The 20,952-nt window shown below is 35.1% G+C and overlaps 1 protein-coding gene across 5 annotated transcripts in view; it reads right to left on the reverse strand.

Moving 5' to 3' along the window:
* Nucleotides 1-20,952, reverse strand: part of DENND1A (DENN domain containing 1A) — a 218,184-nt gene that overhangs the window by 156,728 nt on the left and 40,504 nt on the right. For all 5 annotated transcript variants that reach the window (XR_012778177.1, XM_075519367.1, XM_075519366.1 and 2 more), the window contains exon 4: nucleotides 5,366-5,415. Coding sequence is in view for 4 of the 5 variants with exons in the window: in XM_075519367.1 (XP_075375482.1) it covers nucleotides 5,366-5,415 (50 nt within the window). In the remaining variant the exon portion in view is untranslated. The remainder of the gene's footprint in view (nucleotides 1-5,365; nucleotides 5,416-20,952) is intronic.

Raw genomic sequence — 20,952 nt, forward strand, 5'->3', positions numbered from 1 at the left:
AGTACACTGTGCTAAAGCTAGACATGACTATAAAAATAATTTTGTAGGACTTTTATGTGATTTTTCAAAATTAAGAGTCATTTGCCTCATCTGGAAGATCTTAACGGCTCTTCAAGAATAGCACAAGTGAACTAATAACATTCTTAGATGTTGGCTCCCACTCACACCACAGTGGAAAGTATCACTACAGGAAAATCTGCCCAAACTGGAAAAACACAGTTTTGGAAAACAAAACAAAACACCACAACCAACAACAAACACCACAAAAAAAAAAAAACACACAACACAAAAAACGAGAACCAAACCACCCAAACAAACAAACCAACCCCAAAACCCAGCATTTAAAAATTCATGTCTTTAAAAATACTGTAATTCACATCCATATTTTACTGCTAATAGGTGATGCCCAAAATAGTACAGTAAGATCAAATAAGATGCTTTACATTTAAAGCACGGCACTTTCTCAATGCTATTTATTAACAAAATGAAAGACATTCTTGACATATTACAACATTTGTCTAAAGTTAATCAAATGCTTATGCACAGCGATGGTAGATTCTGTATAACCCAAGCCCAATTCACCTCCCAGTTTTTAGAGATGTAGATTTACTGTTTAACAGAAATTTTGACATTTAGTGGTGAAGCTGGGACTAATAGAGTTATTAGAGGACTTTTCATTGCAATTTTAGATCTTTTTGAGACCTCATAATGATATGAAATTAATGCTTATTTCAGGTTATGTTCTAGTTTATTTTAGGTTTACTGAGAACTGAGAAAACTGACTAGCATTTACATGTGCACCTTTACTAGTCAGTCCTACCAACAGCAACAACTAACCCCATTAAATTCAAGGCCATTTAACTAACAGTCACAAGCCTTAAATGTGAGCAAATATTCTCTTCTATGATGCCATATACAATGCAATAAACAATTTGTGTGGGAGAGCATACACTCATTGCCTAGAGAAAAAAAGCAAAATAGACTTTCAGAAATAAAAGTTGGATCCAGATGGGAAAGATGTCACTGTCCAGCTTAGAAAGAAGAATCCTTCAGTGGATTCCAAACAGGGAAGGAAAAACATGCAGTGATGAAGATGAGAAAGTGCTCTAAATTCACAGACGAACAAAAAGACAGATATTTAAAAGCATTTCAGTAGTCTGAGAATTAGACAGCATAAGTACTATCATCCTACCGAATTCTAAATGTCAACAGAGCAACCATTTCCATAAACCGTACTGAGCTGCTAGGGGATACCAAAAAATCCCTTACTGGTGTTGTGTTTTATCTGTAAAGCTTGGATGTAATGTTACTATGGTGATTTTAGTATGGTGTTTTAAAAGGGGATTATATGCTTAATTTTAACAAGGTTGAGAGCAGAGTGTGTGAGAAATAGCATTCTAGCTGACAATTAAAATTATGGAAGAGGAAAAAAAAAACATGCTTCATTTGCAGCAGGGAGAAGCTTGTTTATTAAACAATTGTGACAAGTTGGTAGGTTCCTCCAAAGCAAACCTAAAGATTCTTGCATTTATGTGATCTGCAGAAACTAAGGATGTCTGATAGGTCTTGCTCAAGTTTCAGTTGTCAGTTCTTCAACAGAAGGATAAACTTCCCAACATAAAAAGTGCTTTTCCTAAGATCTTAATATCAATACTTAAGATTCGTAGCTGTATTTCCAAATGGGAAGAAGGTCTATTTAGAGCCTAACAGGATGGAAGCACCATAAATCTCATCTCTGAATGGGCAGACAGAAGTTAGGGTTGGAAGGAAGGGGAGAGAGGAGGAGTGATTTCTTAAAAATCCCCCATCACTAGCTATATCTGACTAACACAAATTAATCCTGATATGATACTTGACTGAGGTGGAGTTCTTCACTCCTGCAGTTGGAGAATAGCCTCTGCCTTGAGCCTGCAACCATGAGAGCAGAAAACTCATGGTCCACTGCTTAAAGGAAGGGGCAACTAGTCCCTGGTGATTTTTGACCACTGGCAACAATATGTATAAAAAGGATCAATATAAAAAGTATTAAGAGTCTGTGTCAATGAGTGCCCAAACTTTCAGCAGAGAGAAGAATCAGATGTGCAGAAGATCTTGATTTGCCTCAAAATCTTGGTGTCCTATCATCATTTGAAGTTGTGATCTGGCAGAGGCAATAGTACATCTTCAGCTTTTGCCACCTGTTTATAAAACATGCAGCCTTAGAAGAGACACACATGTAGGTGAAGACTTATGTCCTTTCTCAGCACGTGTTAAAGAAATACCACTGTTTAACATCAAAGTCAGAAGAGCAAGACTTAACTCAAGTACCATTGAGCACAATTCTACCATCAAGAAGTTTCCAGTGAAAGCCTGGCATAATACTGTACATGAGACAGAACGTAGTTACGTAAATTAAATTTCCCCAAGTAAAAGTCATCACAAACAGGGTACAAACTGGGGACATGACTCTAGCAGGACTTGAAAACCTAAGTTCTGTTACTGATAATGCTACTAGGGCTCTGAGTTGGGGAAAGGAAAAGTAGCGTCTATTCTTTAGTGACTACGAATTACTGATCATTTGTATCAGTATCTCTTCATCGTAATTCATACTGATCATTTTACACGGATCCTGAAGAGACATCCTACACAGAGTACTATTCCAACAGAAGGTATTATCCCATGTTCCTAAGTTATTTGAACAGTGAGCCAGTATCTCCACTGTTATATTAAGAATAATAATTTTAAAACCTCTCAACATTGCAGAGAGATTCTAATACTGAAATTGTCACGGCTAACAACAAGGCAACCTAGTTAACTGGGAATAGTACCTAAGTATTTGGAAGGCCTTTACTGAAACCACTTGAGTGTTTCTCTCTCTTTTTGTTCAGAATGAACAAAACAATATATATTTAAAAAAAAATCCCACCCTGAGGACTAAGAATTACAGTAACTGGCGATCTGATCCAACATACCACTTTTCAGGCGCATAGAGAGGGATAAAATCCCACTAGAGAGTGCTAGTCAACTCTGTAAGACACGACTGTAAGAGCCTTTCTGACATAAACTGAAGACAGTATTTCTTCTAGAAGCAATTTCCTTTCATCTCAAAGTAGAAAAAGTGTTTGCTGAGAAGACTGAAGGGAATATTAAAGCATTGTCTGAAGTAATTTCATTATGGGGCTACCTGCTCACTACTTTAAATAACTTTATTTTAAATGCAATATAAGAAATGTATAAATAAATACTCAGTAGCTGGTAAACAGTAAATAAGGAAAGAAAAGACCAACTAGTACAAATTCGTCACTTGTTGAGTTCCAGAAATAGCCTCTAAGAAGAGGTATTTGATCGGTTCTAAACTTGGAAGTAGCTAAAAGATGAAGAACATTTTGCACGTAAGGTGCACTGTATTTTTCTCTTTATCATGGTCACATTAAATTCATTTGCATTCAGTGATATAAGACTGTTTACCTTCTTGCTGTAACTGGCAGGTTAATTCCCACACACAGTTCAAAGCTAAGTCAAATTTACATCAGAGAGGACTACAATAAGTATTTATTTATATACCTAGGCACACGCCTCTGCTTGTGTGTGTGTGTGTGTGTGTGTGTGTATTTTTACATCAAGAAGAGAAGTAGCACACACATCTCCTTCAGCTGCCATATCCTTAACTTGGGACATCCTCTACTTTCTGAAGCATTGAAAGTCCATTCTTCATTTTAAATTATTAAGTATGCCACGGGTTACAATCTCTCCTTTATGTTCAAAATGGTTGGCTTACAGTCTTTTCAGTGACCGTCTGTGATATTCAGTCAAACAAGCGAATCCAGAAATGGGAATCACTTTTCACTATGTTCTCATTTGCACCCCATATGGGTTTTCAGTGTTCTTATCTTTCAAAATGTTATATTGCTGGAGAAAAAAAAAAAAAAAAAAAAAAAAAACAACAAAACAAACAAAACTCCTAGGTACAATAAACCTACACATAGTAAGCATAAATATTTCTAGGAGAAACACATACATGAGAAAAATACATATAAGCACCTCCCCGATCCCTCCCCTTAGGAAAGGAAAAAGATGATCAGCAAAAAGTGATTCCAAATTATAAGAAGCATTTGTGGCTTTTAAAGGTCATCTGAGTCAACAAGCACTGGTTAAGTAGTTCATGTTGACAGCCCAGGATATTCAAATTCTCTTTTTATGTACAAATCTGGTACAGCAGAGGCACTGGTAATAATAGCTGTCTCCAGCAGCGCCTCACCAATGTCTCTCAACCCTGATCTGCAGGAACCACCTGGAGGGTTGAAAGACCATAGCGTCTGCATGATCCATTCAAGCTTTCAGCTTCCTCCAACCCCAGATTACTACATCGGAGGACAAAGTGTAGCAGTGGTTTTATTATGTAGACTCCTATCTCCAGAGGAGCATAGTGAGATTTCACCTCCATTCATAGAAACTAGTGAACAGAATTTCAAGATAACTAAGAAATACCAGCTGGCCTATGGGTGGGGGAAAAAAAAAGAAAGAAATATTTTAAGAAAATTGAACAACGGCTCAAACAAGAAGTGATCTTAGAAATGGATGTTGATTTGTAAAGAAAATCAATTTCTACTGTAAATATCACAGATTTCACCGAAATGAGAAAAAGATTTCTAGCAGTTTAATCACAGTTAAGGCCAATTTCATCAATCAAAAACGTTCAGTGTGTTCGCTGACCTAAGTGATGCTAACCAATTAAATGATGCTTGTAGACGATACGAGCAGTGGTGCATCCCTTCAAAATTTCAGTGCTTGTTCTCTTCATGAAACCATCAAAAATAACCCACAGTAAAAGCAAAACCAAAAAGCTAAAAAAAGATCTGGGGTTTTCTAAATTACAAGGATTAAATATCCTCAGTTCCTGTCAAATCCACTGTAACTTAGTTCACAATTTTTCCCCCTAAAAGTAGAAGCCACATTAACTAGCCACCAAGTAAAGCACCAGCATTCCAACAAGATCAAGAGGCCTTTAAATGTAAAGCACTTAATTCATTATTCTGCCAAAATTTTGACAATTAAGAAATAAAATACATATACACACGAAGCTTTGATATCGATATGCATATTTGACAATTACCACCCAAGCATTTTCACATCCAAGTATTACATAGAAGTAAAACAAAATGCACTCCTACTGCTGCCACTGAACAGTTCAAACTTTTAAAACGTTTTTTTTTGATGGTGCCCATAAAAACCCCAGGAAAAAGTGATTCTAAGACTATAATTTGCACTTGGGTGCTTTAAATCACAGTCAAGCAGACAGAACATTAAGAATGGTATGGTTTTTATTTTCTACAGTGGTTTTATTGACAAGCTTATTTTCTTGTAAAGTTTGAAAAGCTAACACTACCTGTCCACATAGAAGGGGAAACAAAACTTGGTCAAAGTCTGTAGAACTTCCTGTGGAGAGAAAAAGAGATAATTTATACATCTATTGGGACCAATAAATCTAATATTAACCACATCACACAATTTCACAACTTTGCCCTGAAGAAATAAGAGACAGATGAAGAAATATGGGCTTTATCAATTACATGGAAGGAGTACCAGGCAGTCAATCATGTGAAATAATAAACATGATCAAACTTCATTAAAAATGAAAAATTAATCAAGATTCACACATGGGCAGGCAGCAGGAGCCATCCAGCAATTCTCCGAAGAGTAGGAGGAGGTTGGGTTGTTGAGTGTTAACACCTCTCTAGGGACAATCTCTACCCTGACCATATGGATCATAGTGAATAACACCAAACCACATGGGTTTGGCCTGGCAGGACCACTTCTGCTGGCACAGCTTTTGACTGTTACCTAGGAACAGAGGTCTGGGGGATTAGAGAATACTTCCTAACATCAGCAAGACAAATAACAAAAGATAAAGCCAATAGGTCTCATAGCAGGAATGTTTAACGTTGCCTACTGATATTAGAAAGAAAATCCGAGTGTTAAAAGACTGATTAAAATAACGTGTATTAAAATTAATACAAATTGTTTAACCTACAAACCATTTTCTAAATGTTGCAAAACAGCACCATAGACAAACTTTTAAGCACAGCCTTTGCATGATCTCAAATGAATGAATATGAAATGAATATGAGCATGAATATGAAAACTGAAAACACGATCAGCAGAGAAATTAATCAACTTTACAACTTTAAACAAATGCAGTCATTAAAAAGGCAAAACCAGAAATATTTTAGTCTCAAAATAGTTGTGTTCATACACAAAAGTTCATACACAAAAGTTATCCATTTATATTATATAGTTCTATAATATTCAAAATTTGAATTCTATAACCCACAACCCACCATAAAGGTCTACCCAGTTTGCAGACCTTTACTACCAGCCAATTCATTGTTCATTCTCCTTCACACTTAAATATTTCAGGACCTGAAACGTAAACTGTATTTCTGCTTTCAGCTGAAACAAGATAACCCTGACTAAAGGACAAACCCTCTGATAAATTCAACACTTTTCTGACCAATAGTAATAAATTGTCATCAATAACTAAACTGATGCTTCCCGCTTCATTTATTTCTAAACCAATGCCATCATTCAACAAACAAACTACATCAATCTAATAACCTATTCAATGAAGCAGAAAACATATTGACTCCCTTGCAGGAACATGTTCCTCCTACATAATTCAAATAAGCACATCCCATTCTTAACAATGGTTTCAGGCTCAACTGCTCATAGACTCTTCTTTGGAGGTTTCCTGACAAATAAAATGTAGCAAGTTCTTAAGATTTCAGGCAGAAACAGATATGGAAACTTTGACTTCTTGACAGTTTATTGATAGATTATTTAACAACCTCCTGTTTTTAAAGAACAAGAAAGGATCTATTGAAGAATGCCATGTAAAGCAAAGAAGTAGCCTCCTTTCAATTTCAGCAGGAAACTTGGAAAGGAACTATATAGGTTTCAGAGTAAACTCTGCAGAAATATGTATTTTGATACAAAATAAAGCCTTGATAGTCAAGGCCTCATTACTGTGATTGGGTTCACCCTTGTGCAGAATCTCACTGACTTCCACAAGGATCTACCGTCTGCTGAACAACTCTGCTTGCTTGTGCACAAAAAGTACATCTTGACAAATTGTAACTATTACACAGTTGTCCTTTACCCACAACTGAAATCTCAATGCATAAAATGTTAAATCACAAACCTACAACAGAATTTTAAAAGAATCAAATGATAATCAGAGGAACGTAAAGTGTCTATATTTTTATTGGCCTTATCAATACAAATTCTCTTCAAAATAATGACTGCACATCTATTTTTTTAAAAAGAAAGCCACGTAGCTGCTACATAGAATTCTGAAATAGAACAGTGTTAAAAGATAACAAGTCAGCAGTCACTTCAAAATGGCAGAATAATTCTCTCCATTATTTTTTATTATTTAAATAATTACTGTAACTGCAAGTAAAAACATTCACATAATAAAACACTTTAGCCTCTCATCAGCATTGTGTTATTGTAGGATAATAGCGTATTACTCAGAGCTTACTTTGCACTTGTTTCTTGTGATGTATAGCTTCCTAAACACAGAAAATGAAATCTTCACTTAAAGAGGTAATATATTGAATCTGTACCACTATACATTGCCTTGTCTTTTAAAGAAAGACTTTACAGTGATATTATTATGTGGCTTTTACAATGTTATTGGACATAATTTGACACTCATTAGATACCAATACTTATCTGCCTTGATTTATAACTAAAAAATTGAGGCTAGTACAGGTTAACCAGAGACTTATTTTTAAATTTTAACTATTTAAAAAAAAAAAAAAAAAATCACATAAAGAATTAGCTTTTAATTAGCAAAAATGCTGATCTTTTGCATGGAAGAAATACAATTACTGGAGAACTATTCAATTTTTGCTCAAGTTGCAATCTCGTTATTATAAATGTAATGCTTTTTTTCTTTTTTTTTCTTTTTTTTTTCCCCCCTTTAAATACTGCTCAGTTTGAAAGATTAGCAATGCCTACATAACACACAACTTTCTACAAGACCTCTTTAGGTGGGTGGTTACTTATGGCCTAGAAAAATAGTCATTTCTTTACAATTTCAAACCAAAACCATAACAAAACCAAACCTAGAATCCCTCCATGTCAGCATCTTATAATTCTTTTTATGTTTTTACCTGACATGAAACACAGAGGTAGTATCAATAGCGTGTTTTCTTATTTTATTCCCCTATGCCTATTTTCTTAAAGAAAAACCTACATAAATGTCTCTAAAGCAAATACACCCTAAAAAGAAGAAAAGGAAAAAAAAAAAAAAAACACCCCCCAAACAATCCAGGACACACAGCTGATAAGCGTAAATTACCCAGTAGCTGAAACCAGTGTCTCTGGGGTATCACATGCCAGTTTTCTGGATCAATCCCCAAGTTTATATTTTCACAAATCTTTTTACATGCAGTTTGATTTTTAACATTTTAATGAGCAAAAAGTGCATCTATAGCAGCCAGTCACCACAGTTAAAGTGCAGGGCATGAACTGTGTCCCTTGAGGGATTCAGCCCAGCCGTGTCACCAGTGGCTTTAGGACATACACCACCTGGTTCCTTGTCCCAAGGTTCCAACTCTTTTCATAATCAAAACACTGCTGACATTATAAACCCCACATGGGTTTTCTAAAATCCTTCCCAATCAATAAAGCCAGTACATAACTTATCGGAGACAACACAGAGCTCATTGATTAAGTTTGGTTTCAGTAGCAAAGTTTTCAAAATAAATGAGGCAGGAATACAATGTTCAGCCCTTTTGTGTCACATCACAATTTATGAAGGTGAGGCAGTCGCTGAAAGGACTTCCTCCCCACACACACACGAGAGATACTTGAAAAGCGTATGGAAAGCAAGGTTGTTAAAAACACACAATACACACTTGGCTTATGTCCCGAAATATCTATATATTGAGATGAAATAGTAAAGAAAGCTCAACTTTGCTGAAAAATTTTGCATATTCACTTGTGAATTTAATACACAAGCTGTATCTTAACTCAAGTCTTTTTTACTTTTATTTTTAAACCTTTCACCGTATGCTCCCACTTCCACGCCAATGGAACAACTTCAGAGCCTCTTAAATATAAAGGATCGCTTTATTTCTCTTGTACAAGTGAACATTGGTAACAAACATCCCATACTGCAGCTACAATTAAATAAAACTGCACTGATAAAATGATATGCAAATTGATGGTCTAATGCAAGAACAGCAGACTGTTGCAAACTATCTACTCTTAGAAAGACACGCGATGCAACAGACATTCAAAGTGGAACAAGAACTCTAAGTAGGAGTTGGAGAGAAAAGAAATTAAAATACAGGCAGAAATCTGTGAAAAATAATGAATGATTAAGGGAAGACACTGCAATATTAATGTGAGTCAGAGAAGGGAAACAATACACCACAAAACGCAACAGGTTGGGGACCTGTATTTGGAAGGCTATTGGGAAACCTGAGGAAAAACAAGATTAAGTTGAAAAGACTACCTGGAGTACAGACAAGACCTTTAGCTGTGGATCATGGGGGGGAAATCAACCCAAAAACCCCACAACCATATTTCAGAAAGTACATACATTTTCACAAGAGGGCAATTCGAATATTACAAGAGAATGGAGCAAATAAGATGAGTCTTCCATGGACAGAAGAGATGACTCAGTGATGAAAAAGATGAATGCTGTTTTATTTCCTTGAGCTTAAACCAGAGGTGAGGTATAGGTGAGGTCGCTGTAAGTGAAATGCTAAACAGAGAGGGTAGAAATACAAATAGTTTTTATCTTATCCAGCTTGAAATACCACCTGAATCCATGAAACAAACACGAAATCCATCCTCTTTGCATGGAGGGACACCAAGAGAGGTTCAAGAACACATCCACAGACTGATGAAGGAAGGAGGAGATACTGGAGAGCAGCGAGGGTTAAGAAGGGGACAATGACAGCCAGCCCTACACGATTAAGGGAAGGAAGAAGAGGTAACAGGATCCCTACTGACCAGCAAGCAACTATAGATGATTTTACTTCTGCTCAGAAACAACAACAAATTTAAACACAGCAAAAATGTTAATATAGCATAAAAGAGTGCCAAGACATTAACTGAAGCAAAATATTATCCAATTATTTTGAAATTTGGGTTGTACATTAATCTACCTTATAGCCACAAAATTGTAAACTGCTCTTATATTTAATTCATCTATTTGAATAATTTTAAGCTAACAATTAATTAAATCATCGACTGCAATGGAACAACAGGTTTAAGAATTCAAAACAGTTGCCAGTGCACCCAAATAACCAACTTAAACCTGGCAACACCTCTATTTAAAACCCAAAGGGTGGTGAAAGAAAAAGTACAGTACAATCCAGAACACCATAAATTCTGTTACCTATGCAGAGTTGGTCAGAAATTCATATGCATTTTCCTAGGAAAGGGAACATCTTTCTGCACAATAGTCACCTCAGTAACAAGTTTTGCTAACTACTTTAAACATTTTACAAAGCAACTACTCACAATGGACAGGAAAAGGTAGTCATGTTTCAAAATTTCATTTAAAGAATGTAAATGTAATAAAGCAATGCCAGCACAAAAAATTCAGCCACTAACTTGAACACAGCTACGAGTTACAAACAGGCATCAGTACATCTTGTGTTCTGAAAATTTAAACTTTAATTTGTATTTATTATCAGTGTCAGCTTATATTATCTTACACTAAATTTTCCTAAAGTTATTATTACAGATTATTCTCATCAATTAACAAACACCATGCAATTATGTAGTTAAAAATCAGGAGAAGCATTCCAATTCAAGCAGCTTATAAAAACTAATTCTCAAATTAAAAAGAAACTATCCTGCATGCAGAGGCCAGTGTCACATAGCCACAACAAAAAGCTGAGATTTTGCAAGATGACAAAGCAGAGAAAGCAAAGAACAATAAACTTAAAAACAAGATTTCTCTAGATTTTAAAGATTTTTCTAGTTTTTAAAAAGCTGATACAACACAGATCTTTTTTAAAAAAAATCATTGCTCACTTAAAATATTTATGTCAAATTTCATCTTGCATTGATTTTATCAAAAAAATCTTTTTACGTCTGATAGCAGTACTGAACATTACTGATTTTTATAATGGTCAAAATATTTTCAGAATTATTTTTAATCAGTTCTTTAAAAGAATGTTCTACCCAAAAAAACAGGAGCATATTTGCTTAGAAGCATTAATTTAAATTACCTTAATTGAGTTTTATCTCTTACTTTTTAAAATTCTACTAGTATTCCAATACAACTTTATAGCACTAGTTCATCCATTTGCTTAGTGTTCTAAAAATCCATTAGCTCTTTTTGAGCAATTATAAAGCTTGAATTAGGGGAGGGTTTTTCTCCTATAGAAGTCACTTCTTCCTGTATGAGGGTCAGAAGGGGAACGGTACCCAGTATGAAATAACATCATTTCACTGAAGGTAACCAACTGTTCTCAGGAAAATGCTATTTTTTTAAAAAACAAACAAAAAACCCAACACACATATACACAGTCCTGGTAACAGGAAGAGGATGAGATAAATAACATTTCCTAAGCATATTGAGGCCTGCTATCATTTAAATATTTTAAACGTACAAAATATGTGCACAGATGGGCAACTTTTCTACTTGCATTACTAAAAACATATTTCAAGATAAAGCTCAAAATCCCTGAATTTTTTAAACCTAATTGTGACTCTGTTTCTTAGAATTCACACCCCAAGGCCAAAGCTTTCCTGCCACCAGTCCTTTAAATCTGATTTGGACATTACACGGGAGGAGGCTCCAAGCCTCCCTGAGGTCTCACTCCTTTTACAGCATACGCAAAAACAGTAGATAATGGGCCTATGCTGAATTCACTGCTCTGCACAGCTCCTCCTGGGACACAGGCCTAGCAGATGTGATAAAAACTGTGTCAGAGAAGTAGCTCTAGTTTTTGCCTTAATGACAACTTCAACCTCTCAACTAATAGAACAAAAGAACAGAAACGACTATTACTTTTTTCCAGTAGGAAAAAATCTGAAAGTAAAGCTGAACTAAATACTTAAGCAGTTTTTCAATGAGATCTCCTCAAAAAAGTCTTTAAAACCCCTTCAATAAAATTAAGATTTGGTTTTATTCTAAGACAAACGGATTTTAGCTAACATGCTAAAAAAAAAAAAAAAAGAAAAAAATCTACAGCTACTGTGGTAAGAATAATTGTTCCAGCCTTAAATCACAAAGAATTGAAAAATTATACAAACAAGCATAAAAAAAACCCCAGGTCCAATTCTGTGCATAAACACTGATCAACTGGTAAAGATAAGAAGTGTCAATATCAGAAAGCTAAACTACTAATTGAATTAAATATATTTTAAATTTTTAGTGACTAAAAATGAGGAATATTTTCACTTCCACATTTAGGAAAAATTAGGTGAGAACTACTAGCTGTGAAAAGATAATCACATACTTCTCACACCGTAAGTCAATTGCACAGGTATATTGCATCAAAAACAAAGCTTTAAATATATACTTTGGTTAACATTTGTTAAATATTATAATTCTGGCTTAAGATGACTGGCCCTTTTAGACCTCGTCTCAAATGCTCTATTCAGCTACAACTGCATACCCACTTAATCAGCAATCATTGTTGTCTGAGGCAGGACTTTGTTGTCAAGACATGCACTGAAACCTTTAAAAAATTTCAGAACTGGCATAAGAAAAAAGTGATCTTTGTCAAACAAGGACAAATTTATGCAAATCTTTTATAAACATTCACAAACATTTATTTAGCTTTTGAAATGTTGGCCTCATTTGAGAGCATGAAAATGAGGGGGAAGTAGGAAGATGCAAAGGACAGCTTAGAGGCTGGCACACTACATAAATATTCAGAAGGAAGATTATAGGATTCATGTTAGGCTGTCTTAGGTTTCTCCAAAGTCCACATAGAATACCAAAGAACAAAACTAACGAGAAGTAGAGCAGATGTTAGACAATGCAGCAGCCCTCTTTTCCACACTCACTTGGCTATACTTCGACGCTTTCATTTTTTCTTTCAATATGGTTAGGTCATTCAAGGATTCTCCTATAGACTCTGTATTGTGGCTACAGAGCTATAAGCTGGACCTCTGTCAGCTTTCCAAAAGTTTCCAATGAAAAGGCATTATGCAAATTCTACCTCTCTTACTCTCTTTCAGGAAAAAAGCCTCCAGTATGCAGTCATTGGAGTATTGGAAGTCCCAGCCTTCATTTCTGTATGGTTGTGTTTGCCTTAGGGCCATGCTGCTTGTTTTGACAGTGGATCCCCCTAGATAGTTGGGATTAGTCGAGCTTGTTTAGATAAACTTGAAATCAAGGCCTTCTCTAGGTAGACAGCTAGATGTAGCTACTGAGTTTCCAGCTGCCTCCTCCTTTCATCCCAAAACAACTGCAGATTCACAGTAGAGATCACAGCCACAGGCTATGTCACATACATAAGTACAAAATTAAAGGCTGCTAAAAGAAGCCTTTGTAAGTCTTAGTGCTAAAATAAGGAATCTGTACTGCATAGTTTAAACAAATTATTCAAGAAGCACCAATAAAGGTCTGCAATAGATAGTTAACAAGACGTGTTCACAAAAGAAATACCCTGTTTACATAAATGGGCAAGATCATGCTTTGTTAATCACTTCTGCACCATCCACTGTCCAACCTTTTAAAAAATATATGCAAGTAAATACTCTAAAACAGTATCTGCTAGGATATCTGAAAATTAGCTCTGTTTATCAAATACAAACTTATGATCACAGGAGGCTATTATGACAGTATTATTCCAATTAGATTTTCAGTCATATTCACAACAAGATTGGGCCAGATTTGATCTTTACTATAATCAGATAATGCAAACCATAGGAATTCATTCACACAAATATAATATGTTAAAAGAGAAGGGCCAGAGCTCCAAACCTAAATTAAAGCCTAAAATCAAATCCCGCCCATGTAACTGTTGCACCTTTATAAATCTGCATTGTAGTTCAGCCCCAACAGGAGATTCATTTTTCAGGGGGTAGGAAAAAAAAACCCCACCAAAACATAGTTTTGGCTTTTAGAGATTGTAATCTCTTCTAGCTGGGTGCAAATTTTCATAAACACTTCTGCAGCATCCATGCACAACAGAGAGGAAACTAAATTAAAGGAAAAAATCGCTAGGATGTTATAAATAAACAACAACAACAAAAAAAAAACAAACCCAAAAAACTTAGTTCAATGAATAGTAAATATAATTAAAAATCAATTCCTGTCCTTTGCTCAACAAAAAGGATGTGAAGAAACATGCAATGTTGAAAACAGTTTAAATAAAGGCAACAGCAGAATTTTGTGGTTAAGAAGCAAAGGTAAGAATTTGCCACCAACAACCTCTCTGCCTTTGTGCAAAGGACTTCAGTATCACTTTTCTGCCATTTCTATATTACAGAAATTCTACTATCTCTCACTGTAAAATTAAGTCATTTCACTGACAAGATCTTTTAGAGAAATTCAAAGCATTAAAAAGTGTGAAAGAACAACATTAGACTCCAATTTCTTCCTGCACTGGTTACCAAAGAGAATATTAGAGCATATACTGAATTCAGTTAGTCATTCCATATCATAAATTCTCCATTAGTGACATCCTTAGCAGGAAATAAGCTACAGACTGGGAATACTAACCAACAAGTGAGCAAAATACATAATTCCTGAGAAGTAATGAGAAAAACAGTTCCATCATGCTATTGTGCTTAAAAGAAAACAGAAGAACACTTTGAGAATTGTTACCTAAAAATTAAATATGACTGCTAAGAAAAATGCCATGGATATACCTAGCACAGTGTTATCAAATACCAGAAACTGATATAATTCATGGATTTGCCTTCTCACAGAAGTCTTCTAATTGCTATGGCCAAGATCCTCCTCACTGCTGGAGAGAAGAACACGTAGCTGTGGAAGAGCTTTAAAGCTAGTCACTAATGAAGTTACTTAACAACTCAGTTACACAGGTATTATCTACTTTTTGCAGCTGAGGAAACATAACAAAACTAAACAACTATCCCAAAGGGGGCAACAGCTGACCCATTTTTAAAATTCAGGAGTACCTGTTTCTCAGACTTGCATTCACACCATACCTATTTTGAGAATTCTCTAAAGGAGAAGGAAGGAGAAAATGATGATATACGATGAGGACACCAGTGCCCCCAGGGAAAGAATTTTTCTAACATTAAACTTTGCAGAGATGAGATGGAGTCGGTGATCACCTTCGATAAGCTGTATCCTCTTATAACCTTCAGTTTTCAAACCTTTTAGATTTCCAAATATGAGAATATGCTAGAGAGAATAGTGATCAAAAACCTGAAAGCTATAAAAACATTCATTAGCCATGGAAGCAGTTTTTACTTGAAGAAAAGACAGCTGATATGTATAAAGATGACTGAACTTAGAAATTTAAGTTTTCCAAGTATAAAGCTAAGAACAATGGAATTCCCTGGGTTAACACAGAATAATCTCCAACTTTTCTGTATAGTATGCTACCACTTCTATGCTGCTGCCTAGACACATGTGAAAATTGAGTATGTGAAAATCAATTAAACTCATCTATCAATCACCAACAAATTCTTTCTTTCAGGCTACTTTCCAATCATTCCTTTAAAAAAAAAATTAAAAAAAGAACAAAGAATAATGCATGCAAAATAATTGGGGAAATTCAATTAAGGCATCATGCAATCTAAATGCTTTGCACTATACATTTATGAAATTATTCAAAAGTTATACTAAAACCAACAGCAAATGTGCCAACATAGACCTTATGATGATGGCTATGAGAAAATGCAGTATCAGGAAATTAAAATATGTAAAAATACCAAAATTCCAGTTATACACACTCTTAGAGACTAGTTTTCTTTCACAGCTAAGGTAGTGAGGTATTAAAAAATATATACCTTCCAGAACACGCATTCTGCTATTTTGCCGTGTTATAGTAACTTGGAATTCAGTACACCTGCCATTTAGTACTCATACGTTCACTACATGTCTTGTCTTGTGTATTCTACAGGGCACTCCACCCTTACAGTCTAATCTACTGAGGGAACAGGGTTTTGGTAACCATGCAGATGACTACAACTGAATGCTTGTTATTACTGAAGTAACAAAACACCATCTGACTTCACTGAGAAGCAACATATTCATATGAAATTCCTCCTGCTGAAAAGAATCAAAAGATTATGTGATCTTACAGTTCATCACTTGCGGGTGTGAGGTGTGGAGCAAATAAAAGGTCATGCCTACTTTAAAGTAAGTATCACACATAGCAAGACTCTCTGATTAGGAAAACAAAAAAAAGTTATGTTTCCATCCACGCCGCCCCAAACCCAAAGGACTAGGAAGTCCCCTTGCTGTTAAGAATAAATTCTTGAAATCTCCTGCCACCTTGGAAATGAACACAAAGGGACAGCAATCTTCTAGAATTCCCTTTCTTCATACCCTCTACATGCACCAGCACCTGGCTACAAGAACTCAAGATGAGCCATTTAAATAACAAAGCACAAGCTCTTTTGTCTGGTTTGATGCTCTTTTACATGCCACAAGGATGCTCTGCAAATAAAAGATATACTTATTTCCCACTTGCTTTTTGTCTTTACAGCACCTTCAGTGAAGCTTTAGCTTCTTTATCACATTTTTTAATGCATTTAATACACTGGTGTATGGGCAGACAACTTGCAAGAGGAGGAATCTGAAGAACTGTTTCCTCCTCCACATGCTCAGGAAACTTTGAAGCTTTAATGACTACTTTAGGAGCTACAAAACAAACCTCCTTACTTTGTTAAAATAGTACAGCTACATTAACAAAGCAATAGAAAACATATTAAGGGGGGGAAAAAGCTGCAAGACAGAGTATTATCAATGCTTGTTTAGTAGTATGGTCTCAAAAATAGTCTTAGTGATCAGCAATTCAGATGTTTAAGCTAGATAACTAAGTCATGACACTAAACTCTTGATTTAAAAGTAATATCCAATCAACTAAGAAATTGTTTAACTACTTTATGACTGTTAATATAAAGACGTGGCATATCTGAGATTGATTTGTAACTCTAACCTTGACGACACCACTTATCTGCTGATACTTATTTTAATCATGTTTCAGAATAAGTTCTACTGTTTGCAAAGGATAGTACTTCCCAGTATTCCTGTACATGCAAACATCAACGTAATCAGTCAAAGCAAGGAAGACCATTAGATGTGTTGACAATAATTTCAATATGCCTACACCCACCATATTGTTAGGCACTTGAATTTTATTTTTAAACAAAAGAAAGACACTTTCTACATATTACAAGTTTTTAAACAATATTTTTAAATTGTTTATAAATTGATCTATAGCACCAGTATAGAACTGAATAGTTCAGGAGACTGAAACAAGAGAACTTTCTAAACTATTTTGATAATGACTGGCTTAACAAACCAAAGTAGAATATTACTGCATAACTGTCTCCCATTTTAAAGAAACCCATCTTTACTTGAAGTGAATATTTTATAGTTTTATCAATAAATTTAAACGTAAGTGATAATGATTACTCACTTTAGGCCTGATCCCACAACCTTTACTCACACAAGTAGTCCCACAGGATTTTAATACGACTACCTCAACGAATAAGGGTTGGCAGGACAGGTTTTAAATTATTCATATATTCACAGATTTTTAAGGCCAGAAGGGACCATTATGATCATCTAGTCTGACCTCTTGTATAACAAAGGCCATACGACTGTATCCAGTAATACTTGCACTCAGCTGAATAGTTTGTGGTGAAATCAAATTGTGTTTATTGAACTTCCAGTATTGATTCAAATTTTACAGGAAAGAAAACAGAAATTGTTTAGAAAGTGGCTTGAACTACATTTCCTCACATTTGAACCCAATTACTCCTCTATTTCTATTCCGAGTTTTTCTAACTTCTAGACACTAGCTTTCGACATGGCTTCCACACACAGGCTTTAGAGTCCAACACCATAGCAGGTAAAATCAAGGCACCTCCTGGGCTACTTCAAAAGATTAACTGGCAGTTAATTACTATTTGTTTTCTGCACTTATACTACTCCTGCCCTGCACCATGATTTCTGAAATACAGATATCATACTTGGAAAAACATTCAACTAATGTTATCAATGATGCAACAAAAAGGGAAAACAGAATCTCCACCTCAGCTCTGTCATAGACAGGAACAAATGGAGTAGCTGCTTAGATTACTAGCTTGAAGACACAAAAAAAAAAAAAAAAAAAAAAAAAAAAAAGAAATAGTTTTGAGTACTTTGTCACTCAGCATGCCTTAGATTTCAGGACTACCTTTTTTCAGGGATACTTACAAAGACTGACTTACTATTTTGCTCTGCACAAATCCACTGCAATGATTTTTGCAGCCAATCACCAAGTAGTAGTGAAATAAACACACAAAGTAATAAAGAAACCTAGAATGCTATGATGCCATGTGAAATTCTGCGCAGATCTGATGGGTAACTAAAACCAGCTATTCTATTAGGCTGTTAAATATATACTCTGGCTGAATTCTCTCATCATAGAAATACTTAACTACTATAATCCTTAGATTTACTAACTTCAATTCTAAAATGGAACCTGGATTAACAGATTATGTCAAAGGTTCTATTAAGATGCAAGTCATCCTTGCCACGTATTTCTCAAGGTTTGCAATTCTATCTAGCACAAATGCCTTGTAAGGCACTTAGAACAAGGATAGTATACCCTACAAAGACATTAGATTTGAAGAGGTTCTGCAGGTTTTTTGCTAATTAAATGATACTAGAGAAGCACATAAAAGGCACAAATAGAATTACGTAAGAAAAACTGACCTCTCACCTACTTGGTCTAAATAAAAGGTAATGAAGAAACAACTTGTAACATAGGACAAGGATGACAGAATAACACAGAGCAAACAAGGAATATGTATTTTCTTCACTTTCCTATATTAAAGGATATACATCTGGTCTAGATAAATACTCTGAATTCAGAAAATACTCAGTTCTACAGTCAAAGCCCATGGTTTAGTCCTGTCCGCTTATCTCTCAGGACCTGAACCAAAGAACCCAGCTTTGTCCTCATAGGGAAAGTTGTCTCCAGAACGCTTCAGTGAAACAGCAGCTGTACTATCTGCACAGAAGGTACAAGGTGATCTCCTTACACACTACACAGACTGCTTGCCTACCCCATACAAAGCTTTCCATTCATGCTGCTATTTCACCACTACCTAGTCAATAGGGGTCACTGTACAAGGAAAATGTTTATAACTATCCTACATTAATTTTTATTAGGCCTTCACTTAAAAAGACTCCCTGTATGAATGCAGTATGATAGCTCTATACAAGCTGAGAGTATCAAATGCTTCAGAAGTGAGTATCAAATACTTCATCTATTTACTATTTATACTGCCTTGGTTTTACTACAAAGTGGCTTTCAGAACACTATAACCACTTTGCTAGATTTTCTAAATGACTTATTACTCAACCTTTCTAATCCAACTTCTTCATCTACTTTTCAAAGGATAGCTATTATTTTAAATTACTCTTAAGACAGGTTTTATCGTGCAGCGTATGCAACCTGTAAAGGCAAAAACTTTATACTAAGAATACTACGTGCAATTCAGAAATATCAAATTGGATTATAATCACCCCTGTTCAAGCAACTAAGTCCTCTTAGTGCACACAGATTTTGCAAGATAGGGGGGGTTATGCTCCATTTATGGCCAGCACTGTGTAAATACTCTCCAATCACACAACTCTTACAATGACACAAAGAAAGGGTGCTTTTTATTTTTCCCTGTCTGCAATGTTTCTACAATGCTCATAGACTTTGTACAAGACAGACCATTAGTTTCTATATAAAGACTGCCATAAAAGTTTTATAGTTTCTATAAATGTATAAAGATTGTTGGTTTCATTATAAACTCTGTTTCAATGCCAGTGGAAAGAAAAATTACCAGCAGAATAGAAGTAGCAATCTGCATAACTACCAGCTTGCAAGCATGCATACCTCAGTCATTCTTGTAGTAATTAACTGATACATACAATAGTTCATCAAATTATAGGCAAGTCATCATACCCACTTGAAGCAGCTCAGAAATGGGAACTATCACCACATAATTTTTTCTTTCCCTTCCAGATGAGCTATAAAGATTAAAACAGTAAGGAACCAGATGATGCACTACTCAAAAAATCCAGTTTAAAAATATATTGCATTTTACAAAATTGTGTAATTCCTGCTACAGCTTTCCATTGATTGATTGTTTTCTATTTTTATATATTTGTATCTCAACTATTGCTGAAACATTATTTCTGATAGAAGTTCATATCTTTGCAACAAAGTTCCTTGTATTAAAATTAGTTAGCCCAGGATAGCTATTAATCTTGGGATTAATCTTCAAAATAGTAGTGGACAGCCAAATTCATATGGTGATAAGGGTAAAGCGACCTAGCCATAGTTTGATATTTATAATATTCCAATAACACAGGATTTCACCTACAAAAAATGAACTTCATTGCTATAGCTTTATTAGGAACCCAAACCAGAAGATGTAGTAATACATAAGTATTTTTGTGCTAGACTGTTGACTTTTTTTTTTTAAAGGATACTTCTACCTATAGTGACTGTATTTTGTAAAGAATAACTAAGAGGTCTTACCTGTTTTAAATTCTAAGACCACTGCTAAAAAGCTAGTGCTGAAAAACTGTTGCTTATAATGCCAACAACTACTGTATTTCACGTTATGTACAACCACATACACAAAAATACACATTTTATTCTTAAAAGCTATTATGAAACACCCTAACAAGTTAATATGGTCTGATATTTAAAAATGTATCCCAAGATTACTTCAGCTCCCCTCCTGCCATTCAAAAAAAGCCCCCTAGTTTTAAGCATTTCAAGTGGCCTGGAG

The sequence above is a fragment of the Mycteria americana genome, chromosome 17, assembly GCF_035582795.1.
Source record: "Mycteria americana isolate JAX WOST 10 ecotype Jacksonville Zoo and Gardens chromosome 17, USCA_MyAme_1.0, whole genome shotgun sequence".
In the NCBI taxonomy this organism is placed as follows: Eukaryota; Metazoa; Chordata; class Aves; order Ciconiiformes; family Ciconiidae; genus Mycteria; species Mycteria americana.